Source organism: Oncorhynchus nerka, linkage group LG13 (genome assembly GCF_034236695.1).
Source record: "Oncorhynchus nerka isolate Pitt River linkage group LG13, Oner_Uvic_2.0, whole genome shotgun sequence".
In the NCBI taxonomy this organism is placed as follows: domain Eukaryota; kingdom Metazoa; phylum Chordata; class Actinopteri; order Salmoniformes; family Salmonidae; genus Oncorhynchus; species Oncorhynchus nerka.
In genome coordinates this window covers 4,103,761-4,131,446 of record NC_088408.1, presented here as the reverse complement: position 1 = coordinate 4,131,446, position 27,686 = coordinate 4,103,761, and the positions used below count along the sequence as shown (strand labels likewise).

At 46.8% G+C, this 27,686-nt stretch overlaps 1 protein-coding gene across 4 annotated transcripts in view; it reads right to left on the bottom strand.

Moving 5' to 3' along the window:
- Window positions 1-376: 376 nt before the first annotated feature.
- Window positions 377-27,686, bottom strand: part of aldh8a1 (aldehyde dehydrogenase 8 family, member A1) — a 29,558-nt gene continuing 2,248 nt past the window's right edge. Inside the window, exons 2-8 of one of the 4 annotated variants that reach the window (XR_010465510.1) lie at window positions 21,351-21,498; window positions 18,628-18,783; window positions 12,462-12,611; window positions 11,244-11,500; window positions 10,078-10,239; window positions 826-3,502; window positions 377-534 (exon numbers count right to left, since the gene is read on the bottom strand). Coding sequence is in view for 1 of the 4 variants with exons in the window: in XM_065026129.1 (XP_064882201.1) it covers window positions 3,050-3,502; window positions 10,078-10,239; window positions 11,244-11,500; window positions 12,462-12,611; window positions 18,628-18,783; window positions 21,351-21,498 (1,326 nt within the window). In the remaining 3 variants the exon portion in view is untranslated. Of the gene's footprint in view, window positions 3,503-10,077; window positions 10,240-11,243; window positions 11,501-12,461; window positions 12,612-18,627; window positions 18,784-21,350; window positions 21,499-27,686 lie in introns of all 4 variants that reach the window. The other 3 variants (XR_010465511.1, XR_010465512.1, XM_065026129.1) reach the window with 3 other exon arrangements.

Below are 27,686 nucleotides of genomic sequence, written 5' to 3'. Positions count from 1 at the left end.
TACCTACCTGTCTCCCTCTACATCTCTGTCTCCCTCTACATCTCTGTCTCCCTCTACATACCTGTCTCCCTCTACATACCTGTCTCCCTCTCAATACCTGTCTCACTCTACCAAACTGTCTCCCACTACATACCTGTCTCACTCTACCTACCTGTCTCCCTCTACATACCTGTCTCCCTCTACATACCTGTCTCCCTCTACCTACCTGTCTCCCTCTACATACCTGTCTCCCTCTACATACCTGTCTCCCTCTACCTACCTGTCTCCCTCTAAATACCTGTCTCCTTCTACCTACCTGTCTCCTTCTACATACCTGTCTCCCTCTACCTACCTGTCTCCCTCTTCCGCAGAACCAGAAAGAAAAAACAAGTGCAGGTGTGATTGCAAGATGAAAGTCATCCAGACAGAAAAGCTTTATTGCCTCGAAGGGGATGTGTGAGGAAAATAATCATAAACAATTCATGTCATAAAACAAAACAGTCATTTGAGCGAGACACCTAACCCTAACCTCTAACCCTAACCTCTAACCCTAACCTCTAACCCTAACCTCTAACCTCTAACCCTAACCTCTAACCTCTAACCCTAACCTCTAACCCTAACCTCTAACCCTAACCTCTAACCCTAACCTCTAACCTCTAACCCTAACCTCTAACCCTAACCTCTAACCTCTAACCTCTAACCCTAACCTCTAACCCTAACCCTATAAACCTCTAACCTCTAAACCTAACCTCTAACCTCTAAACCTAACCTCTAACCCCGACCTCTAAACCTAACTCTAACCCTAACCTCTAACCCTAACCTCTAACCCTAATCTCTAACCCTAACCTCTAACCTCTAACCCTAACCCTAACCTCTAACCCTATCCTCTAACCCTAACCTCTAACCCTAACCTCTAACCTCTAACCCTAACCTCTAACCTCTAACCCTAACCTCTAACCTCTAACCCTCTAACATCTAACCCTCTACATACCTGTCTCCCTCTACCTACCTGTCTCCCTCTACCTACCTGTCTCCCTCTACCTACCTGTCTCCCTCTACCTACCTGTCTCCCTCTACATACCTGTCTCCCTCTACCTACCTGTCTCCCTCTACCTACCTGTCTCCCTCTACCTACCTGTCTCCCTCTACCTACCTCTCTCCTTCTACCTACCTGTCTCCCTCTACCTACCTGTCTCCCTCTACCTACCTGTCTCCCTTTACCTACCTGTCTCCATTAATCTCTGTCTCCCTCTACCTACCTGTCTCCCTCTACCTACCTGTCTCCCTCTACCTACCTGTCTCCCTCTACCTACCTGTCTCCCTCTACATACCTGTCTCCCTCTACATACCTGTCTCCCTCTACATATCTGTCTCCCTCTACATACCTGTCTCCCTCTACCTACCTGTCTCCCTCTCCCTACCTGTCTCCCTCTCCCTACCTGTCTCCCTCTACCTACCTGTCTCCCTCTAAATACCTGTCTCCTTCTACCTACCTGTCTCCTTCTACATACCTGTCTCCCTCTTCCGCAGAACCAGAAAGAAAAAACAAGTGCAGGTGTGATTGCAAGATGAAAGTCATCCAGACAGAAAAGCTTTATTGCCTCGAAGGGGATGTGTGAGGAAAATAATCATAAACAATTCATGTCATAAAACAAAACAGTCATTTGAGCGAGACACCTAACCCTAACCTCTAACCCTAACCTCTAACCCTAACCTCTAACCTCTAACCCTAACCCTAACCTCTAACCCTAACCTCTAACCCTAACCTCTAACCCTAACCTCTAACCCTAACCTCTAACCTCTAACCCTAACCTCTAACCCTAACCTCTAACCCTAACCTCTAACCCTAACCTCTAACCTCTAACCCTAACCTCTAACCCCCTACCCTCTAACCTCTAACCCCTAAACCTAACCTCTAACCCTAACCTCTAACCCTAACTCTAACCCTATAAACCTCTAACCTCTAAACCTAACCTCTAACCCCGACCTCTAAACCTAACTCTAACCCTAACCTCTAACCCTAACCCTAACCCTAACCTCTAACCCTAACTCTAACCCTAACCTCTAACCTAAACCTCTAACCCTAACCTCTAACCCTAACTCTAACCCTAACCTCTAACCTAAACCTCTAACCCTAAACCTCTAACCTCTAACCTCTGACCCTAATCTCTAACTCTAACCCTAATCTCTAACCTCTAACCCTCTAACCTCTAACTCTAACCCTAATCTCTAACCCTAACCCTCTAACCCTAACCTCTAACCCTAAACCTCTAACCCTAACCCTAACCTCTAACCCTAACCTCTAACCCTAACCTCTAACCCTAACCTCTAACCCTAACCTCTAACCCCTAACCTCTAACCCTAATCTCTAACCTCTAACCCCTAACCTCTAACCCTAACCTCTAAACCCTAACCTCTAAACCCTAACCTCTAAACCCTAACCCCTAACCCTAACTCCTAACCCTAACTCCTAACCCCTAATCCTAACTCCTAACCCCTAACTCCTAACCCCTAATCCTAACTCCTAACCCCTAAACCCTAATCCTAACCCCAACGCCTAACCCTAACTCCTAACCTTAACTCCTAATCCTAACTCCTAACCCTAATGCCTAACCCTAATTGTAACTCTAAGCCTTAACCTAACCCCTAACCCTAATGCCTAACCCTAATTGTAACTCTAAGCCTAAACCTAACCCCTAACCTCTAACCTCTAAACCTAACCCCTAACCCTAATGCCTAACCCTAATTGTAACTCTAAGCCTAAACCTAACCCCTAACCCTAACACCTAACCCCTAATCCTAACCCCTAACCCCTAACCCTAATGCCTAACCCTAATTGTAACTCTAAGCCTAAACCTAACCCCTAACCCCTAACCTCTAACCTCTAAACCTAACCCCTAACCCTAATGCCTAACCCTAATTGAAACTCTAAGCCTAAACCTAACCCCTAAGTGTAAAATAGCCATTGTTCTCGTGGGGACGTGGCAAATGTTAATTTGGGGATCATGAGTAAAGGGTTAGGGTTAAGACCACACACACACCAACAGAAACATTTTTTCCCTCCATCCTCTCAGTGTTTAACAGTGATGGTCTTCACCTCCGTAAAGAAGTGATAGCTATCCCTCCCTCCTTCCCTCCCCACCCCTGAGTTCTTCATGCCTCCGAACGGTAGGTTCAGGTCTCTGACCAGCCAACAGTTGGTCCAGACGAGCCCCGCCTCTAACCTCCTCGCCACCCGGTGCACTCGTCCGACGTCACGCGTCCACACAGTCGCCGCCAGGCCATAGCGTACCCCGTTGCCCTTAGCGACGGCATCGTCTTCGCCGTCGAAGGGGTTGACGCAGACGACGGGGCCGAAGATCTCGTCCTGCATCACACGGGACGACTCAGCTACGTCGGCGATGACGGTGGGACGCATGAAGTAGCCGCTGGTGTTACGTTGGGGGAGCACCAGCGGGTCCTCGCCCTCCCCACACAGCACCGCGGCGCCCTCCGACCGAGCCAGGGTCACGAAGCTACGCACCTGGAGGGACAGACAGGTGTATATGTTAATATAACCATAACACAGACCAGGGTCAAGAAGCTACGTACCTGGAGGGACAGGTTAGACAGGTGTATATGTTAATATAACCACAACACAGACCAGGGTCAGGAAGCTACGTACCTGGAGGGACAGGTTAGACAGGTGTATATGTTAATATAACCATAACACAGACCAGGGTCAGGAAGCTACGTACCTGGATGGAGGAGGGACAGGTTAGACAGGTGTATATGTTAATATAACCATAACACAGACCAGGGTCAGGAAGCTACGTACCTGGATGGAGGAGGGACAGGTTAGACAGGTGTATATGTTAATATAACCATAACACAGACCAGGATCAGGAAGCTACGTACCTGGATGGGGGAGGGACAGGTTAGACAGGTGTATATGTTAATATAACCATAACACAGACCAGGATCAGGAAGCTACGTACCTGGATGGGGGAGGGACAGGTTAGACAGGTGTATATGTTAATATAACCATAACACAGACCAGGGTCAGGAAGCTACGTACCTGGAGGGACAGGTTAGACAGGTGTATATGTTAATATAACCATATCACAGACCAGGGTCAGGAAGGTACGTACCTGGAGGGACAGGTTAGACAGGTGTATATGTTAATATATCAATAACACAGACCAGGGTCAGGAAGCTACGTACCTGGAGGGACAGGTTAGACAGGTGTATATGTTAATATAACCATAACACAGACCAGGGTCAGGAAGCTACGTACCTGGAGGGACAGGTTAGACAGGTGTATATGTTAATATAACCACAACACAGACCAGGGTCAGGAAGATACGTACCTGGATGGGGGAGGGACAGGTTAGACAGGTGTATATGTTAATATAACCATAACACAGACCAGGGTCAGGAAGCTACGTACCTGGAATATCTACATAGGCGAACAGAGGCCCATTATCAGCAACCATCACTCCTGTGTTCCAATGGCACGTTGTGTTAGCTAATCCAAGTTTATCATTTTAAAAGGCTAATTGATCATTAGGAAACCCTTTTGCAATTATGTTAGCACAGCTGAAAACTGTTGTCCTGATTAAAGAAGCAATAAAACTGGCCTCCTTTAGACTAGTTGAGTATCTGGAGCATCAGCATTTGTGGGTTCGATTACAGGCTCAACATGGCCAGAAACAAAGACCTTTCTTCAGCTGTAAACTGTTGTGCTGATTAACAAAGCTGTCACGTTCTGACCTTAGTTCTTTTGTTATGTCTTTGTTTTAGGTTGGTCAGGGCGTGAGTTGGGTGGGTTGTCTATGTTCCGTTTTCTACGTTGTGTTTTTGTGTTTGGCCTGGTATGGTTCTCAATCAGAGGCAGGTATCGTTAGTTGTCTCTGATTGAGAATTATATTTAGGCAGCGTTTTTCCACCTGGGTTTCGGTGTTTATTTTCTGTTCTGTGTTTGTATTTCACCGTTCAGGACTGTTTTCGTTTCGTTCTCGTGTTTTGTTGTGTTTTGTTTGAGTATTCGTTTTCATTAAAAGGAGAATATGAATACTTACCACCCTGCACCTTGGTCCTCCTCTCTTTCTCCCAACGACGAACGTTACAGAAACACCCACCACCAAAGGACCAAGCAGCGTGGTAACAGGCAGCAGCAGCAGCCAAAATCTCAAGACTCCTGGACATGGGAGGAGATTTTGAACGGAGAAGGACCTTGGGCTCAGGCTGGAGAATATCGCCGCCCCAAAGCAGAGCTGGAGGCAGCAAGAGCTGAGCGGCGGTGGTATGAGGAGGCAGCATGGCAGCGCAGCTGGGACGAGAGGCAGCCCCAAAAATGTATTGGGGGGGCACACGGGGAGTGTGGCGAAGTCAGGTAGGAGAACTGCGCCAACTCCCCGTGCTTACCGTGGAGAGAGAGGGACCGGGCAGGCACCGTGTTATGCCGTGAGGCGCACGGTGTCCCCAGTGAGCAGCGCCTCGTATCGGTCAGCAGTGTATCAAATACTTGTTCTCCCCACTGTATATATGCTTATTTCTCTCAATTTCAGGAACAAATTTAAATACACAGAGATACCGTGACGAGATCCTGAGGCGAGGCCCTTTGTCGTGCCATTCATCCACCATCACCTCATGTTTCAGCATGATAATACATGGCCCCATGTCACTAGGATCTGTACACAATTCCTGAATCTGAAAATGTCCCAGTTCTTCCATGGTCTGCATTCTCACCAGACATGTCACCCATTGAGCATGTTTGGGATGCTCTGGATTGATGTGTACAACAGAGTGTTCCAGTTCCCGCCAATATCCAGCAACTTCACACAGCCATTGAAGAGGAGTGGGACCAACATTTCACAGGCCACAATCAACAGCCTGATCAACTCTGTGTGAAGGAGATGTGTCGCGCTGCATGAGGCAAATGGTGGTCACACCAGATACTGACTGGTTTTCTAATCCACGCCCCCCAAAACATTTTTTAAGGTTATCTTGTGACCAACAGATGTATATCTGTATTCCCAGTCATGTGAAATCAATAGATTAGGGCCTAATACATGTATTTTCCCAACTGACTGATTTCCTTATGTGAAGTATGTAGATAATTAATTTTTAATAACATGATCTTCGAGAACTAACAACCACTAGAATAAAATCCAGACAGTCAGGGAGAAGTAACAACCACTAGAATAAAATCCAGACAGTCAGGGAGAAGTAACAACCACTAGAATAAAATCCAGACAGTCAGGGAGAAGTAACAACCACTAGAATAAAATCCAGACAGTCAGGGAGAAGTAACAACCACTAGAATAAAATCCAGACAGTCAGGGAGAAGTAACAACCACTAGAATAAAATCCAGACAGTCAGGGAGAAGTAACAACCACTAGAATAAAATCCAGACAGTCAGGGAGAAGTAACAACCACTAGAATAAAATCCAGACAGTCAGGGAGAAGTAACAACCACTAGAATAAAATCCAGACAGTCATGGAGAAGTAACAACCACTAGAATAAAATCCAGACAGTCAGGAGAAGTAACAACCACTAGAATAAAATCCAGACAGTCAGGGAGAAGTAACAACCACTAGAATAAAATCCAGACAGTCAGGGAGAAGTAACAACCACTAGAATAAAATCCAGACAGTCAGGGAGAAGTAACAACCACTAGAATAAAATCCAGACAGTCAGGGAGAAGTAACAACCACTAGAATAAAATCCAGACAGTCAGGGAGAAGTAACAACCACTAGAATAAAATCCAGACAGTCAGGGAGAAGTAACAACCACTAGAATAAAATCCAGACAGTCAGGGAGAAGTAACAACCACTAGAATAAAATCCAGACAGTCAGGGAGAAGTAACAACCACTAGAATAAAATCCAGACAGTCATGGAGAAGTAACAACCACTAGAATAAAATCCAGACAGTCAGGGAGAAGTAACAACCACTAGAATAAAATCCAGACAGTCAGGGAGAAGTAACAACCACTAGAATAAAATCCAGACAGTCAGGGAGAAGTAACAACCACTAGAATAAAATCCAGACAGTCAGGGAGAAGTAACAACCACTAGAATAAAATCCAGACAGTCAGGAGAAGTAACAACCACTAGAATAAAATCCAGACAGTCAGGGAGAAGTAACAACCACTAGAATAAAATCCAGACAGTCAGGGAGAAGTAACAACCACTAGAATAAAATCCAGACAGTCAGGGAGAAGTAACAACCACTAGAATAAAATCCAGACAGTCAGGGAGAAGTAACAACCACTAGAATAAAATCCAGACAGTCATGGAGAAGTAACAACCACTAGAATAAAATCCAGACAGTCAGGGAGAAGTAACAACCACTAGAATAAAATCCAGACAGTCAGGGAGAAGTAACAACCACTAGAATAAAATCCAGACAGTCAGGGAGAAGTAACAACCACTAGAATAAAATCCAGACAGTCAGGGAGAAGTAACAACCACTAGAATAAAATACAGACAGTCAGGGAGAAGTAACAACCACTAGAATAAAATCCAGACAGTCAGGGAGAAGTAACAACCACTAGAATAAAATCCAGACAGTCAGGGAGAAGTAACAACCACTAGAATAAAATCCAGACAGTCAGGGAGAAGTAACAACCACTAGAATAAAATCCAGACAGTCAGGGAGAAGTAACAACCACTAGAATAAAATCCAGACAGTCATGGAGAAGTAACAACCACTAGAATAAAATCCAGACAGTCAGGGAGAAGTAACAACCACTAGAATAAAATCCAGACAGTCAGGGAGAAGTAACAACCACTAGAATAAAATCCAGACAGTCAGGGAGAAGTAACAACCACTAGAATAAAATCCAGACAGTCAGGGAGAAGTAACAACCACTAGAATAAAATCCAGACAGTCAGGAGAAGTAACAACCACTAGAATAAAATCCAGACAGTCAGGGAGAAGTAACAACCACTAGAATAAAATCCAGACAGTCAGGGAGAAGTAACAACCACTAGAATAAAATCCAGACAGTCAGGGAGAAGTAACAACCACTAGAATAAAATCCAGACAGTCAGGGAGAAGTAACAACCATTAGAATAAAATCCAGACAGTCATGGAGAAGTAACAACCACTAGAATAAAATCCAGACAGTCAGGAGAAGTAACAACCACTAGAATAAAATCCAGACAGTCAGGGAGAAGTAACAACCACTAGAATAAAATCCAGACAGTCAGGGAGAAGTAACAACCACTAGAATAAAATCCAGACAGTCAGGGAGAAGTAACAACCACTAGAATAAAATCCAGACAGTCAGGGAGAAGTAACAACCACTAGAATAAAATCCAGACAGTCAGGGAGAAGTAACAACCACTAGAATAAAATCCAGACAGTCAGGGAGAAGTAACAACCACTAGAATAAAATCCAGACAGTCAGGGAGAAGTAACAACCACTAGAATAAAATCCAGACAGTCAGGGAGAAGTAACAACCATTAGAATAAAATCCAGACAGTCAGGGAGAAGTAACAACCATTAGAATAAAATCCAGACAGTCAGGGAGAAGTAACAACCATTAGAATAAAATCCAGACAGTCAGGGAGAAGTAACAACCACTAGAATAAAATCCAGACAGTCAGGGAGAAGTAACAACCACTAGAATAAAATCCAGACAGTCAGGGAGAAGTAACAACCACTAGAATAAAATCCAGACAGTCAGGGAGAAGTAACAACCACTAGAATAAAATCCAGACAGTCAGGGAGAAGTAACAACCACTAGAATAAAATCCAGACAGTCATGGAGAAGTAACAACCACTAGAATAAAATCCAGACAGTCAGGGAGAAGTAACAACCACTAGAATAAAATCCAGACAGTCATGGAGAAGTAACAACCACTAGAATAAAATCCAGACAGTCAGGGAGAAGTAACAACCACTAGAATAAAATCCAGACAGTCAGGGAGAAGTAACAACCACTAGAATAAAATCCAGACAGTCAGGGAGAAGTAACAACCACTAGAATCAAATCCAGACAGTCAGGGAGAAGTAACAACCACTAGAATAAAATCCAGACAGTCAGGGAGAAGTAACAACCACTAGAATAAAATCCAGACAGTCAGGGAGAAGTAACAACCACTAGAATAAAATCCAGACAGTCAGGGAGAAGTAACAACCACTAGAATAAAATCCAGACAGTCATGGAGAAGTAACAACCACTAGAATAAAATCCAGACAGTCAGGGAGAAGTAACAACCACTAGAATAAAATCCAAACAGTCAGGGAGAAGTAACAACCACTAGAATAAAATCCAGACAGTCAGGGAGAAGTAACAACGTCATGGCATTGGGCCATTGATTTTGGTTATAATGTTTGAGCCACTCAGATAGCATAAGAACACAGCAATAGCCATGGCATTAGCCATCATCCCCTTCTAGACCATTGATTGGCCAGCTCATCCTCCTCTAGTAGACCGCCGATTGGCCAGCTCATCCCCCTCTAGACCCCTGATTGGCCAGCTCATCCTCCTCAGAAGTATGACATCATACTCTAGGAAATAGACAGCATTTTTCAAAACGGTCTGTTTGAGATACAAGATTGAGGTGGGATTGTTGAAGTAAGTATTTTTTGTTCTTTAATTTATGCTTTGGCCACAAATACGAGTAAAGGATGAGTCAACAACATTATTTGGGTAACAGAATTAACAGAATATTCACTTTTAAAAGTTACTTTAAAACCGCACATTTTCTCTCTGCCCAAAGGGGAAAATGTGTGGAATTGCAGGAAATTAGTTTTAAATTAGCTTTAAGGTCCAATGCAGCTGTTTTTCCCCTTCTCAATGTCAAATCATTTCTGGGTAATAATTAACTACATTACTGTGATTGTTTTATATTAAAATGGTCAAAAAAGAAACATAAATGTACATTTATATATATTATATATTTAATAAATATAAAAGAACAAGGCTTCTGCCAGGACTGTAACTTAGTGGGGAAAACGGACAACTAGCTGCTACTGACAGAGAGGTTTGGTCCTCCATCTTATTGGTGATGTCACGAGGCAGGCCAAAACTCCATCCCACCAGAAACTAAATCCTAGGGGAAACACTGTTAATACCCTGTATATTATGTGACATCATACCTTCTCCAGGTGTTCCCTGCTGACCAGAGCTCCGTTATTGTTGTCGGGGTCGGAGGGCGCACCAGTCTTCCATTCCCGCGCGGCCGCCACAAACCTCTTCAGGAACTCTGGGTAAATACTCCTCTCTACGTAGATCCTACTGGTGCACAGACAGATCTCACCCTGGTGAGGAGGAGGAGGAGGGGGAGGAGGAGGAAGAGGAGGAAGAGGAAGAAGAGGGGGAGGAGGAGGAAGAGGAGGAGGAAGAGGAGGAAGAGGGGGAGGAAGATGATGAGGAAGAGGAGGATGAGGAGGAAGAGGAGGATGAGGAGGAGGAAGAGGAAGAGGGGGAGAAAGAGGAGGAGGAAGAGGAAGTAGGTCACCTTACTGTCAGCTAGCAAAAATGTGAGAAATGTCACCACCATGTGGCCAACACATGAACTTGCAACGTCTGTTATAGAGGGTCATTCAGAAGGGTTTCATGTATAAAACGGTCATGAACACAGCCGATATGATTCCTCATTCTACATGACAGAGAACATGACACTTCTACCAATGCATTTATTTTATCTAAGCATTCTATAATGTTTCATCATCTCACTCAACTGCAAACTCAATATTCCACGATTGGTCAGACTTTTATTTTGTACCTTTATTTAACTAGGCAAGTCAGTACTGATGATGCTCTCGTACTATTGGCTCATCCTGAGTCCCCCTCTTACCCTATTGGCTCACCCTGAGTCCCCCTCTTACCCTATTGGCTCACCCTGAGTCCCCCTCTTACCCTATTGGCTCACCCTGAGTCCCCCTCTTACCCTATTGGCTCACCCTGAGTCCCCCTCTTACCCTATTGGCTCACCCTGAGTCCCCCTCTTACCCTATTGGCTCACCCTGAGTCCCCCTCTTACCCTATTGGCTCACCCTGAGTCCCCCTCTTACCCTATTGGCTCACCCTGAGTCCCCCTCTTACCCTATTGGCTCACCCTGAGTCCCCCTCTTACCCTATTGGCTCATCCTGAGTCCCTCTCTTACCCTATTGGCTCATCCTGAGTCCCCCTCTTACCCTATTGGCTCATCCTGAGTCCCTCTCTTACCCTATTGGCTCATCCTGAGTCCCCCTCTTACCCTATTGGCTCATCCTGAGTCCCTCTCTCACTCTATTGACCTATCCTGAGTCTTACTCTCACCTGATTGGAGAAGGAGGATCGTACGGTGGTGGTGACAGCTTGGTCTAGGTCAGCGTCTGAGAAGACGATGGCGGGGTTCTTCCCGCCCAGCTCCAGGCTCAGCTTCTTACAGAACGGAGCCGAGCGCTCTGTGATCCGCTGGGCCGTCGCCGTGGAGCCCGTGAAACTGACCAATGGGACGTCAGGGTGGCCCACGAGAGCATCGCCCGCCCGCGGGCCGGTGCCGAACACCATGTTGACCACGCCCGGAGGAAACCCTGGGGGGAGAGGGAGGGGAGAAGAGGACAAGAGGAGAGGAGAAGAGGAGAGGAGGAGAGGAGAAGAAGAGGAGGAGAGGAGGAGAGGAGAGGAGAAGAGGAGGAGAGGAGAGGAGAGGAGGAGAGGAGAAGAGGGGAAGAGGGGAAGAGGAGAAGAGGAGAAGAGGAGAAGAGGAGAGGAGGAGAGGAGAAGAGGAGGAGAGGAGAGGAGAGGAGGAGAGGAGAGGAGAGGAGGAGAGGAGGAAGAGGAGAAGAGGAGAGGAGGAGAAGAGGAGGAGAGGAGGAGAGGAGAGGAGAAGAGGAGGAGAGGAGAGGAGAGGAGGAGAGGAGAGAGGAGGAGAGGAGGAAGAGGAGAAGAGGAGAAGAGGAGAGGAGGAGAGGAGAAGAGGAGGAGAGGAGAGGAGAGGAGGAGAGGAGAGGAGAGGAGGAGGGAGGAAGAGGAGAAGAGGAGAGGAGGAGAAGAGGAGGAGAGGAGGAGAGGAGAGGAGAAGAGGAGGAGAGGAGAGGAGAGGAGGAGAGGAGAGAGGAGGAGAGGAGGAAGAGGAGAAGAGGAGAAGAGGAGAGGAGAAGAGAAGAGAGGAGAAGAGGAGAAGAAGAGGAGGAGAGGAGGAGAGGAGGAGAGGAGAGGAGGAGAGAAGAGAAGAGGAGAGGAGGAGAGGAGAGAGAGGAGAGGAGGAGAGGAGGAGAAGAGGAGAAGAGAGGGAGAAGAGGAGAAGAAGAGGAGAGGAGGAGAGGAGAGGAGGAGAGGAGAGGAGAAGAGAAGAGAAGAGGAGAGGAGGAGAGGAGAAGAGGAGAGGAGGAGAGGAGGAGAAGAGGAGAAGAGGAGAAGGGATGGAAAAGAGAGAGAAAAATGGGGAGAGAAAGAGGAGTTTGCTTTCACCAGTTTAGTTTTTCACCAGTGTCATTGCTGATGAGTTGTAATGAAGTGAGGTGTGTTGCATTGTGGGTAGCGTAGTCCTACCGGCCTCCTCCAGTAGTTTGCACATCATCCAGGCGGTTACCGAGGTCATCTCGCTGGGCTTAGCAACCACCGTGTTGCCCGTAGCAACAGCCGGAGCGATCTTCCAGGTGAGCAGGTATAGAGGCAGGTTCCAGGGACTGATCAGACCAGCTACACACACACACACACACACACACACACACACACAGAGAATCAGTTGGTCAGTTAGAGGATCTCCTGTTGTCTGAGGATCTCCCGTTGTCTACTGATCGTGCAGCTCTCTGAGGATCTCCTGTTGTCTACTGATCGTGCAGCTCTCTGAGGATCTCCTGTTGTCTACTGATCGTGCAGCTCTCTGAGGATCTCCTGTTGTCTACTGATCGTGCAGCTCTCTGAGGATCTCCTGTTGTCTACTGATCGTGCAGTGAGTTGAGGATCTCCTGTTGTCTGAGGATCTCCTGTTGTCTGAGGATCTCCTGTTGTCTGAGGATCTCCTGTTGTCTACTGATCGTGCAGCTCTCTGAGGATCTCCTGTTGTCTGAGGATCTCCTGTTGTCTGAGGATCTCCTGTTGTCTGAGGATCTCCTGTTGTCTGAGCATCTCCTGTTGTCTGAGCATCTCCTGTTGTCTACTGATCGTGCAGCTCTCTGAGGATCTCCCGTTGTCTACTGATCGTGCAGCTCTCTGAGGATCTCCTGTTGTCTACTGATCGTGCAGCTCTCTGAGGATCTCCTGTTGTCTACTGATCGTGCAGTGAGTTGAGGATCTCCTGTTGTCTACTGATCGTGCAGCGAGTTGAGCATCTCCTGTTGTCTACTGATCGTGCAGCTCTCTGAGGATCTCCTGTTGTCTACTGATCGTGCAGCGAGTTGAGCATCTCCTGTTGTCTACTGATCGTGCAGCTCTCTGAGGATCTCCTGTTGTCTACTGATCGTGCAGTGAGTTGAGGATCTCCCGTTGTCTACTGATCGTGCAGTGAGTTGAGGATCTCCTGTTGTCTACTGATCGTGCAGTGAGTTGAGCATCTCCTGTCGTCTACTGATCGTGCAGTGAGTTGAGCATCTCCTGTTGTCTACTGATCGTGCAGCTCTCTGAGGATCTCCTGTTGTCTACTGATCGTGCAGCTCTCTGAGGATCTCCTGTTGTCTACTGATCGTGCAGTGAGTTGAGGATCTCCCGTTGTCTACTGATCGTGCAGCTCTCTGAGGATCTCCTGTCGTCTACTGATCGTGCAGTGAGTTGAGGATCTCCCGTTGTCTACTGATCGTGCAGCTCTCTGAGGATCTCCTGTTGTCTACTGATCGTGCAGCTCTCTGAGGATCTCCTGTTGTCTACTGATCGTGCAGCTCTCTGAGGATCTCCTGTTGTCTACTGATCGTGCAGCTCTCTGAGGATCTCCCGTTGTCTACTGATCGTGCAGTGAGTTGAGCATCTCCTGTTGTCTACTGATCGTGCAGCTCTCTGAGGATCTCCTGTTGTCTACTGATCGTGCAGCTCTCTGAGCATCTCCTGTTGTCTACTGATCGTGCAGTGAGTTGAGGATCTCCTGTTGTCTACTGATCGTGCAGTGAGTTGAGGATCTCCCGTTGTCTACTGATCGTGCAGCGAGTTGAGCATCTCCTGTTGTCTACTGATCGTGCAGCTCTCTGAGGATCTCCTGTTGTCTACTGATCGTGCAGTGAGTTGAGGATCTCCCGTTGTCTACTGATCGTGCAGTGAGTTGAGGATCTCCTGTTGTCTACTGATCGTGCAGTGAGTTGAGCATCTTCTGTCGTCTACTGATCGTGCAGTGAGTTGAGCATCTCCTGTTGTCTACTGATCGTGCAGCTCTCTGAGGATCTCCTGTTGTCTACTGATCGTGCAGCTCTCTGAGGATCTCCTGTTGTCTACTGATCGTGCAGCTCTCTGAGGATCTCCTGTTGTCTACTGATCGTGCAGCTCTCTGAGGATCTCCTGTTGTCTACTGATCGTGCAGCTCTCTGAGGATCTCCTGTTGTCTACTGATCGTGCAGTGAGTTGAGGATCTCCTGTTGTCTACTGATCGTGCAGCTCTCTGAGGATCTCCTGTTGTCTACTGATCGTGCAGCTCTCTGAGCATCTCCTGTTGTCTACTGATCGTGCAGTGAGTTGAGGATCTCCTGTTGTCTACTGATCGTGCAGTGAGTTGAGCATCTCCTGTCGTCTACTGATCGTGCAGTGAGTTGAGCATCTCCTGTTGTCTACTGATCGTGCAGCTCTCTGAGGATCTCCTGTTGTCTACTGATCATGCAGCTCTCTGAGGATCTCCTGTTGTCTACTGATCGTGCAGCTCTCTGAGGATCTCCTGTTGTCTACTGATCGTGCAGCTCTCTGAGGATCTCCTGTTGTCTACTGATCGTGCAGTGAGTTGAGGATCTCCCGTTGTCTACTGATCGTGCAGCTCTCTGAGGATCTCCTGTTGTCTACTGATCGTGCAGTGAGTTGAGGATCTCCTGTTGTCTACTGATCGTGCAGCTCTCTGAGGATCTCCTGTCGTCTACTGATCGTGCAGTGAGTTGAGGATCTCCCGTTGTCTACTGATCGTGCAGCTCTCTGAGGATCTCCTGTTGTCTACTGATCGTGCAGTGAGTTGAGGATCTCCCGTTGTCTACTGATCGTGCAGCTCTCTGAGGATCTCCTGTTGTCTACTGATCGTGCAGTGAGTTGAGGATCTCCTGTTGTCTACTGATCGTGCAGTGAGTTGAGGATCTCCTGTTGTCTACTGATCGTGCAGCTCTCTGAGGATCTCCTGTTGTCTACTGATCGTGCAGCTCTCTGAGGATCTCCTGTTGTCTACTGATCGTGCAGCTCTCTGAGGATCTCCTGTTGTCTACTGATCGTGCAGCTCTCTGAGGATCTCCTGTTGTCTACTGATCGTGCAGCTCTCTGAGGATCTCCTGTTGTCTACTGATCGTGCAGTGAGTTGAGGATCTCCTGTTGTCTACTGATCGTGCAGCTCTCTGAGGATCTCCTGTTGTCTACTGATCGTGCAGCTCTCTGAGCATCTCCTGTTGTCTACTGATCGTGCAGTGAGTTGAGGATCTCCTGTTGTCTACTGATCGTGCAGTGAGTTGAGGATCTCCCGTTGTCTACTGATCGTGCAGCGAGTTGAGCATCTCCTGTTGTCTACTGATCGTGCAGCTCTCTGAGGATCTCCTGTTGTCTACTGATCGTGCAGTGAGTTGAGGATCTCCCGTTGTCTACTGATCGTGCAGTGAGTTGAGGATCTCCCGTTGTCTACTGATCGTGCAGTGAGTTGAGGATCTCCTGTTGTCTACTGATCGTGCAGCTCTCTGAGGATCTCCTGTTGTCTACTGATCATGCAGCTCTCTGAGGATCTCCTGTTGTCTACTGATCGTGCAGCTCTCTGAGGATCTCCTGTTGTCTACTGATCGTGCAGCTCTCTGAGGATCTCCTGTTGTCTACTGATCGTGCAGTGAGTTGAGGATCTCCCGTTGTCTACTGATCGTGCAGCTCTCTGAGGATCTCCTGTTGTCTACTGATCGTGCAGTGAGTTGAGGATCTCCTGTTGTCTACTGATCGTGCAGCTCTCTGAGGATCTCCTGTCGTCTACTGATCGTGCAGTGAGTTGAGGATCTCCCGTTGTCTACTGATCGTGCAGCTCTCTGAGGATCTCCTGTTGTCTACTGATCGTGCAGTGAGTTGAGGATCTCCCGTTGTCTACTGATCGTGCAGCTCTCTGAGGATCTCCTGTTGTCTACTGATCGTGCAGTGAGTTGAGGATCTCCTGTTGTCTACTGATCGTGCAGTGAGTTGAGGATCTCCTGTTGTCTACTGATCGTGCAGCTCTCTGAGGATCTCCTGTTGTCTACTGATCGTGCAGCTCTCTGAGGATCTCCTGTTGTCTACTGATCGTGCAGCTCTCTGAGGATCTCCTGTTGTCTACTGATCGTGCAGCTCTCTGAGGATCTCCTGTTGTCTACTGATCGTGCAGCTCTCTGAGGATCTCCCGTTGTCTACTGATCGTGCAGCTCTCTGAGGATCTCCTGTTGTCTACTGATCGTGCAGTGAGCTGAGCATCTCCTGTTGTCTACTGATCGTGCAGTGAGCTGAGCATCTCCCGTTGTCTACTGATCGTGCAGTGAGTTGACTGACACATATATCGTGATTCTACATGAAAAATTGTTTTGCACTCGGTTCACTAAGTTCTCTCAGCAGGCAAACACTATTGGTGTGTCTGAGTCAATCACTATTGGTGTGTCTGAGACACTCACTATTGGTGTGTCTGAGTCAAATACTATTGGTGTGTCTGAGACACTCACTATTGGTGTGTCTGAGTCAAATACTATTGGTGTGTCTGAGTCAAATACTATTGGTGTGTCTGAGTCAAACTCTATTGGTGTGTCTGAGTCGAATACTATTGGTGTGTCTGAGTCAAACTCTATTGGTGTGTCTGAGTCAAACTCTATTGGTGTGTCTGAGTCAAATACTATTGGTGTGTCTGAGTCACTCACTATTGGTGTGTCTGAGTCAAACACTATTGGTGTGTCTGAGTCAATCACTATTGGTGTGTCTGAGTCAATCACTATTGGTGTGTCTGAGTCAATCACTATTGGTGTGTCTGAGTCAATCACTATTGGTGTGTCTGAGTCACTCACTATTGGTGTGTCTGAGTCAATCACTATTGGTGTGTCTGAGTCAATCACTATTGGTGTGTCTGAGTCAAACTCTATTGGTGTGTCTGAGTCAAACACTATTGGTGTGTCTGAGTCAAACTCTATTGGTGTGTCTGAGTCAAACACTATTGGTGTGTCTGAGTCAAATACTATTGGTGTGTCTGAGTCAATCACTATTGGTGTGTCTGAGTCAAATACTATTGGTGTGTCTGAGTCAAACTCTATTGGTGTGTCTGAGTCAATCACTATTGGTGTGTCTGAGTCAATCACTATTGGTGTGTCTGAGTCACTCACTATTGGTGTGTCTGAGTCAAATACTATTGGTGTGTCTGAGTCAAATACTATTGGTGTGTCTGAGTCAAACTCTATTGGTGTGTCTGAGTCAATCACTATTGGTGTGTCTGAGTCAAACTCTATTGGTGTGTCTGAGTCAAATACTATTGGTGTGTCTGAGTCAAACTCTATTGGTGTGTCTGAGTCAATCACTATTGGTGTGTCTGAGTCAAACTCTATTGGTGTGTCTGAGTCAAATACTATTGGTGTGTCTGAGTCAAATACTATTGGTGTGTCTGAGACACTCACTATTGGTGTGTCTGAGTCAAATACTATTGGTGTGTCTGAGTCAAACTCTATTGGTGTGTCTGAGTCAATCACTATTGGTGTGTCTGAGTCAAACTCTATTGGTGTGTCTGAGTCAAATACTATTGGTGTGTCTGAGTCAAACTCTATTGGTGTGTCTGAGTCAAATACTATTGGTGTGTCTGAGTCAAATACTATTGGTGTGTCTGAGTCACTCACTATTGGTGTGTCTGAGTCAAATACTATTGGGCTGAGCCTGGAGACTTTAGAACTTCAAAAGCTTTTAGTTCATCAAGGCCTGGTCTCACACCTTCCACCCCACACACACAGACCCCCCCCCCCACACACAGACCTCCCTCCACACACAGACCCCCCCCACACAGACCTCCCTCCACACACAGACCCCCACCCCCACACACAGACCTCCCTCCACACACAGACCCCCACACACAGACCTCCCTCCACACACAGACCCCCCACACACAGACCTCCCTCCACACACAGACCCCCCCCACACACACAGATCCCCCCCCACACACAGACCTCCCTCCACACACAGGCCCCCCCCACACACAGACCTCCCTCCACACACAGACCCCCCCACACACAGACCTCCCCCACACACAGGCCCCCCCCCCACACACAGACCTCCCTCCACACACAGACCCCCCCCACACACAGACCTCCCTCCACACACAGGCCCCCCACACACACAGACCCCCCACACACAGACCCCCCCCACACACAGACCTCCCTCCACACACAGGCCCCCTCACACACAGATCTCCTCCCACACACCCCCCACACACACAGACCCTCCCCCACACACACACACACACACACACACACACACACACACACACACACACACAGACCCCGCACACACACACAGACACCCCCACAAACACAGACGCCCCCCCACAGACACACCCCCACAGACAGCTAGGACTCACCCACTCCCACAGGACTACGGACAGTGTAGTTGACACAGCCCAGATGGTCCATGGTAGTACAGTCGGTGGTGTGGTGGAGAACAGAAGAGGCAAAGAACCTGAAGTTATCGACCGCCCGCGGGACATCCACCGTACGGGCGAACATTACGGTTTTACCTGGAACACAGATACACAGGAGGTAACGGTTTAACCTGGAACACAGACAGATACACAGGAGGTAACGGTTTAACCTGGAACACAGACACAGAGGAGGTAACGGTTTTACCTGGAACACAGACAGATACACAGGAGGAAACTGTTTTACCTGGAACACAGACAGATACACAGGAGGAAACTGTTTTACCTGGAACACAGACAGATACACAGGAGGTAATGGTTTAACCTGGAACACAGACACAGAGGAGGTAACGGTTTTACCTGGAACACAGACAGATACACAGGAGGAAACTGTTTTACCTGGAACACAGACACAGAGGAGGTAACGGTTTTACCTGGAACACAGACAGATACACAGGAGGTAACGGTTTAACCTGGAACACAGACACAGAGGAGGTAACGGTTTTACCTGGAACACAGACAGATACACAGGAGGAAACTGTTTTACCTGGAACACAGACACAGAGGAGGTAACGGTTTTACCTGGAACACAGACAGATACACAGGAGGAAACTGTTTTACCTGGAACACAGACACAGAGGAGGTAACGGTTTTACCTGGAACACAGACAGATACACAGGAGGTAACGGTTTAACCTGGAACACAGACACAGAGGAGGTAACGGTTTTACCTGGAACACAGACAGATACACAGGAGGTAACGGTTTAACCTGGAACACAGACACACAGGAGGTAACGGTTTAACCTGGAACACAGACACACAGGAGGTAACGGTTTTACCTGGAACACAGACACACAGGAGGTAACGGTTTTACCTGGAACACAGTCAGACACACAGGAGGTAACTGTTTTACCTGGACCACAGTAATACAGTCGCAGGAGGAAACTGTTTTACCTGGAACACAGTCAGATACACAGGAGGTAACGGTTTTACCTGGAACACAGTCAGATACACAGGAGGTAACGGTTTTACCTGGAACACAGTCAGATACACAGGAGGTAACGGTTTAACCTGGAACACAGACAGATAGACAGGAGGTAACGGTTTACCTGGAACACAGTAATACAGTCGTAGGAGGAAACTGTTTTACCTGGAACACAGACAGATACACAGGAGGAAACTGTTTAACCTGGAACACAGACAGATACACAGGAGGTAACGGATTTACCTGGAACACAGACAGATACACAGGAGGAAACTGTTTTACCTGGAACACAGACAGATACACAGGAGGAAACTGTTTAACCTGGAACACAGTAATACAGGCGCAGGAGGAAACTGTTTTACCTGGAACACAGACAGATGCACAGGAGGAAACTATTTTACCTGGAACACAGACAGATACACAGGAGGAAACTGTTTAACCTGGAACACAGACAGATACACAGGAGGACACTGTTTTACCTGGAACACAGTCAGATACACAGGAGGAAACTGACTGAACACCTGAAACCCCACCTCTTTAAGGAATACCTAGGATAGGATAAAGTAATCCTTCTCACCCCCCCTTAAAAGATTTAGATGCACTATTGTAAAGTGGCTGTTCCACTGGATGTCATAAGGTGAATGCACCAATTTGTAAGTCGCTCTGGATAAGAGCGTCTGCTAAATGACTTAAATGTAAATGTAATGTAACCTGGAACACAGACAGATACACAGGAGGTAACGGTTTTACCTGGAACACAGTCAGATACACAGGAGGTAACGGTTTTACATGGAACACAGTCAGATACACAGGAGGTAACGGTTTTACCTGGAACACAGTCAGATACACAGGAGGTAACGGTTTAACCTGGAACACAGACAGATACACAGGAGGTAACGGTTTACCTGGAACACAGTAATACAGTCGTAGGAGGAAACTGTTTTACCTGGAACACAGACAGATACACAGGAGGTAACGGTTTTACCTGGAACACAGACAGATACACAGGAGGACACTGTTTTACCTGGAACACAGACAGATACACAGGAGGTAATGGTTTAACCTGGAACACAGACAGATACACAGGAGGAAACTGTTTAACCTGGAACACAGTAATACAGTCGCAGGAGGAAACTGTTTTACCTGGAACACAGACAGATACACAGGAGGAAACTGTTTTACCTGGAACACAGACAGATACACAGGAGGAAACTATTTTACCTGGAACACAGACAGTTGCACAGGAGGAAACTATTTTACCTGGAACACAGACAGATACACAGGAGGAAACTGTTTTACCTGGAACACAGACAGATACACAGGAGGAAACTATTTTACCTGGAACACAGACAGATACACAGGAGGAAACTGTGTAACCTGGAACACAGTAATACAGTCGCAGGAGGAAACTGTTTTACCTGGAACACAGTAATACAGTCGCAGGAGGAAACTGTTTTACCTGGAACACAGTAATACAGTCGCAGGAGGAAACTGTTTTACCTGGAACACAGTAATACAGTCGCAGGAGGAAACTGTTTTACCTGGAACACAGTAATACAGTCGCAGGAGGAAACTGTTTAATTTCAGCAAGGAAACAATGTTGTAATGTCAAGCACAATCAAAAGTTATGGTGTCTTTAAGAGATTAAATATCCATCAGATCAGGGGTTAGGGGTCAGCACCTTGGTCTCGTGACTCTGCCTGGGCCAACTCTTCCAGCTGAGCTTCCATCAGGTCAGCCAGTTTATTCATCACCTGACCTCTCTCAGCTGGGCTACGGGCTGACCAATCAGGGAATGCCTCTCTAGCGGCCTGCACCGCAGCCTCCACCTGCAACCAATCAGGACAGGGTTGGCGTGTGTGTGTGTCAAGCCAAACGTCATGTAACTGCAGTCCATAAACAGTGATTGAAAAAGGACCCAATTGTCATACTTGAGTAAAAGTAAAGATACCTTAATAGAAAATGTCTCAAGTAAAAGTGAAAGTCACTCATTAAAATACTACTTGAGTAAAAGTCTAAACAGTGAACTAGACAGTGAAAAACACCAGACACTCCAACCCAAACTAGACAGTGAGAAACACCAGACACTCCAACCCAAACTAGACAGTGAAAAACACCAGACTCCAACCCAAACTAGACCGTGAGAAACACCAGACACTCCAACCCAAACTAGACAGTGAAAAACACCAGACACTCCAACCCAAACTAGACCGTGAGAAACACCAGACACTCCAACCCAAACTAGACAGTGAGAAACACCAGACACTCCAACCCAAACTAGACAGTGAAAAACACCAGACACTCCAACCCAAACTAGACAGTGAGAAACACCAGACACTCCAACCCAAACTAGACAGTGAAAAACACCAGACACCCCAACCCAAACTAGACAGTGAAAAACACCAGACACTCCAACCCAAACTAGACAGTGAGAAACACCAGACACTCAAACCCCAACTAGGTAGTGAGAAACACCAGACACTCCAACCCAAACTAGACAGTGAAAAACACCAGACACTCCAACCCAAACTAGACAGTGAGAAACACCAGACACTCCAACTCAAACTAGACAGTGAGAAACACCAGACACTCCAACCCAAACTAGACAGTGAGGAACACCAGACACTCCAACCCAAACTACTATGTTGAGAAACACCAGACACTCCAACCCAAACTAGACAGTGAAAAACACCAGACACTCCAACCCAAACTAGACAGTGAGAAACACCAGACACTCCAACCCAAACTAGACAGTGAAAAACACCAGACTCCAACCCAAACTAGACAGTGAGAAACACCAGACACTCCAACCCAAACTAGACAGTGAAAAACACCAGACACTCCAACCCAAACTAGACAGTGAGAAACACCAGACACTCCAACCCAAACTAGACAGTGAAAAACACCAGACACTCCAACCCCAACTAGGTAGTGAGAAACACCAGACACTCCAAACCAAACTAGACAGTGAAAAACACCAGACACTCCAACCCAAACTAGACAGTGAGAAACACCAGACACTCCAACCCAAACTAGACAGTGAGAAACACCAGACACTCCAACCCAAACTAGACAGTGAGAAACACCAGACACTCCAACCCAAACTAGACAGGGAAAAACACCAGACACTCCAACCCAAACTACTATGTTGAGAAACACCAGACACTCCAACCCAAACGCCTATGTTGAGAAACACCAGACACTCCAACCCAAACGACTATGTTGAGAAACACCAGACACTCCAACCCAAACTAGACAGTGAAAAACACCACACTCCAACTCAAACTAGACAGTGAGGAACACCAGACACTCCAACCCAAACTAGACAGTGAGGAACACCAGACACTCCAACCCAAACGACTATGTTGAGAAACACCAGACACTCCAACCCAAACGACTATGTTGAGAAACACCAGAACACTCCAACCCAAACTAGACAGTGAGAAACACCAGACACTCCAACCCAAACTAGACAGTGAGAAACACCAGACACTCCAACTCAAACTAGACAGGAACACCAGACACTCCAACCCAAACTACTATGTTGAGAAACACCAGACACTCCAACCCAAACTACTATGTTGAGAAACACCAGACACTCCAACCCCAACTAGACAGTGAAAAACACCAGACACTCCAACCCAAACTAGACAGTGAAAAACACCAGACACTCCAACCCAAACTAGACAGTGAAAAACACCAGACACTCCAACCCAAACTACTATGTTGAGAAACACCAGACACTCCAACCCAAACGACTATGTTGAGAAACACCAGACACTCCAACCCAAACTAGACAGTGAAAAACACCAGACACTCCAACCCAAACTAGACAGTGAGAAACACCAGACACTCCAACTCAAACTAGACAGTGAGAAACACCAGACACTCCAACCCAAACTAGACAGTGAAAAACACCAGACTCCAACCCAAACTAGACCGTGAGAAACACCAGACACTCCAACCCAAACTAGACAGTGAAAAACACCAGACACTCCAACCCAAACTAGACCGTGAGAAACACCAGACACTCCAACCCAAACTAGACAGTGAAAAACACCAGACACTCCAACCCAAACTAGACCGTGAGAAACACCAGACACTCCAACCCAAACTAGACAGTGAGAAACACCAGACACTCCAACCCAAACTAGACAGTGAAAAACACCAGACACTCCAACCCAAACTAGACAGTGAGAAACACCAGACACTCCAACCCAAACTAGACAGTGAAAAACACCAGACACCCCAACCCAAACTAGACAGTGAAAAACACCAGACACTCCAACCCAAACTAGACAGTGTGAGACACCAGACACTCCAACCCAAACTAGACAGTGAAAAACACCAGACACTCCAACCCAAACTAGACAGTGAGAAACACCAGACACTCAAACCCCAACTAGGTAGTGAGAAACACCAGACACTCCAACCCAAACTAGACAGTGAAAAACACCAGACACTCCAACCCAAACTAGACAGTGAGAAACACCAGACACTCCAACCCAAACTAGACAGTGAAAAACACCACACTCCAACTCAAACTAGACAGTGAGGAACACCAGACACTCCAACCCAAACTAGACAGTGAGGAACACCAGACACTACAACCCAAACTACTATGTTGAGAAACACCAGACACTCCAACCCAAACTAGACAGTGAAAAACACCAGACACTCCAACCCAAACTAGACAGTGAGAAACACCAGACACTCCAACCCAAACTAGACAGTGAAAAACACCAGACTCCAACCCAAACTAGACAGTGAGAAACACCAGACACTCCAACCCAAACTAGACAGTGAAAAACACCAGACACTCCAACCCAAACTAGACAGTGAGAAACACCAGACACTCCAACCCAAACTAGACAGTGAAAAACACCAGACACTCCAACCCCAACTAGGTAGTGAGAAACACCAGACACTCCAAACCAAACTAGACAGTGAAAAACACCAGACACTCCAACCCAAACTAGACAGTGAGAAACACCAGACACTCCAACCCAAACTAGACAGTGAGAAACACCAGACACTCCAACCCAAACTAGACAGTGAGAAACACCAGACACTCCAACCCAAACTAGACAGTGAGAAACACCAGACACTCCAACCCAAACTACTATGTTGAGAAACACCAGACACTCCAACCCAAACGCCTATGTTGAGAAACACCAGACACTCCAACCCAAACGACTATGTTGAGAAACACCAGACACTCCAACCCAAACTAGACAGTGAAAAACACCACACTCCAACTCAAACTAGACAGTGAGGAACACCAGACACTCCAACCCAAACTAGACAGTGAGGAACACCAGACACTCCAACCCAAACGACTATGTTGAGAAACACCAGACACTCCAACCCAAACGACTATGTTGAGAAACACCAGAACACTCCAACCCAAACTAGACAGTGAGAAACACCAGACACTCCAACCCAAACTAGACAGGAACACCAGACACTCCAACCCAAACTACTATGTTGAGAAACACCAGACACTCCAACCCAAACTAGACAGTGAGGAACACCAGACACTCCAACCCAAACGACTATGTTGAGAAACACCAGACACTCCAACCCAAACGACTATGTTGAGAAACACCAGAACACTCCAACCCAAACTAGACAGTGAGAAACACCAGACACTCCAACCCAAACTAGACAGGAACACCAGACACTCCAACCCAAACTACTATGTTGAGAAACACCAGACACTCCAACCCAAACTACTATGTTGAGAAACACCAGACACTCCAACCCCAACTAGACAGTGAAAAACACCAGACACTCCAACCCAAACTAGACAGTGAAAAACACCAGACACTCCAACCCAAACTAGACAGTGAAAAACACCAGACACTCCAACCCAAACTACTATGTTGAGAAACACCAGACACTCCAACCCAAACGACTATGTTGAGAAACACCAGACACTCCAACCCAAACTAGACAGTGAGAAACACCAGACACTCCAACTCAAACTAGACAGTGAGAAACACCAGACACTCCAACCCAAACTAGACAGTGAAAAACACCAGACTCCAACCCAAACTAGACCGTGAGAAACACCAGACACTCCAACCCAAACTAGACAGTGAAAAACACCAGACACTCCAACCCAAACTAGACCGTGAGAAACACCAGACACTCCAACCCAAACTAGACAGTGAGAAACACCAGACACTCCAACCCAAACTAGACAGTGAGAAACACCAGACACTCCAACCCAAACTAGACAGTGAAAAACACCAGACACTCCAACCCAAACTAGACAGTGAGAGACACCAGACACTCCAACCCAAACTAGACAGTGAAAAACACCAGACACTCCAACCCCAACTAGGTAGTGAGAAACACCAGACACTCCAAACCAAACTAGACAGTGAGAAACACCAGACACTCCAACCCAAACGACTATGTTGAGAAACACCAGACACTCCAACCCAAACGACTATGTTGAGAAACACCAGAACACTCCAACCCAAACTAGACAGTGAGAAACACCAGACACTCCAACCCAAACTAGACAGTGAGAAACACCAGACACTCCAACTCAAACTAGACAGGAACACCAGACACTCCAACCCAAACTACTATGTTGAGAAACACCAGACACTCCAACCCAAACTACTATGTTGAGAAACACCAGACACTCCAACCCAAACTACTATGTTGAGAAACACCAGACACTCCAACCCCAACTAGACAGTGAAAAACACCAGACACTCCAACCCAAACTAGACAGTGAAAAACACCAGACACTCCAACCCAAACTAGACAGTGAGAAACACCAGACACTCCAACCCAAACTAGACAGTGAAAAACATCAGACTCCAACCCAAACTAGACCGTGAGAAACACCAGATACTCCAACCCAAACTAGACAGTGAAAAACACCAGACACTCCAACCCAAACTAGACCGTGAGAAACACCAGACACTCCAACCCAAACTAGACAGTGAAAAACACCAGACACTCCAACCCAAACTAGACAGTGAGAAACACCAGACACTCCAACCCAAACTAGACAGTGAAAAACACCAGACACTCCAACCCAAACTACTATGTTGAGAAACACCAGACACTCCAACCCAAACGACTATGTTGAGAAACACCAGACACTCCAACCCAAACTAGACAGTGAAAAACACCAGACACTCCAACCCCAACTAGGTAGTGAGAAACACCAGACACTCCAAACCAAACTAGACAGTGAAAAACACCAGACACTCCAACCCAAACTAGACAGTGAAAAACACCAGACACTCCAACCCCAACTAGACAGTGAAAAACACCAGACACTCCAACCCAAACTAGACAGTGAAAAACACCAGACACTCCAACCCAAACTAGACAGTGAGAAACACCAGACACTCCAACCCAAACTAGACAGTGAAAAACACCAGACACTCCAACCCAAACTAGACAGTGAGAAACACCAGACACTCCAACTCAAACTAGACAGTGAGAAACACCAGACACTCCAACCCAAACTAGACAGTGGGGAACACCAGACACTCCAACCCAAACTAGACAGTGAGAAACACCAGACACTCCAACCCAAACTAGACAGTGAGAAACACCAGACACTCCAACCCAAACTACTATGTTGAGAAACACCAGACACTCCAAACCAAACTAGACAGTGAAAAACAACAAAGGTATTCTAGTTGCCAGAACGTCTTGGCTTTCCAGCTTTTAATTAAGCAACCTAACTTCTTACTTGAACATGTTGTGTGAGTTTAATAGAACGACTAGACCCGGGTCCATTGATCTAGCAGTTGGTTAATCATTAGCTGTCCGTCTGTTGAAATTGCACAGAGCAAAGGTACATCTCTGTGACTCAGCAGGAGGACATAGGCAGAATCATTTAAGGTATAGGCTACACTTGTCAGAATATCAGAATACCATGCATTACGCCAGCTCATACCATGCATTATGTCAGCTCATACCATGCATTACGCCAGCTCATACCATGCATTATGTCAGCTCATACCATGCATTACGCCAG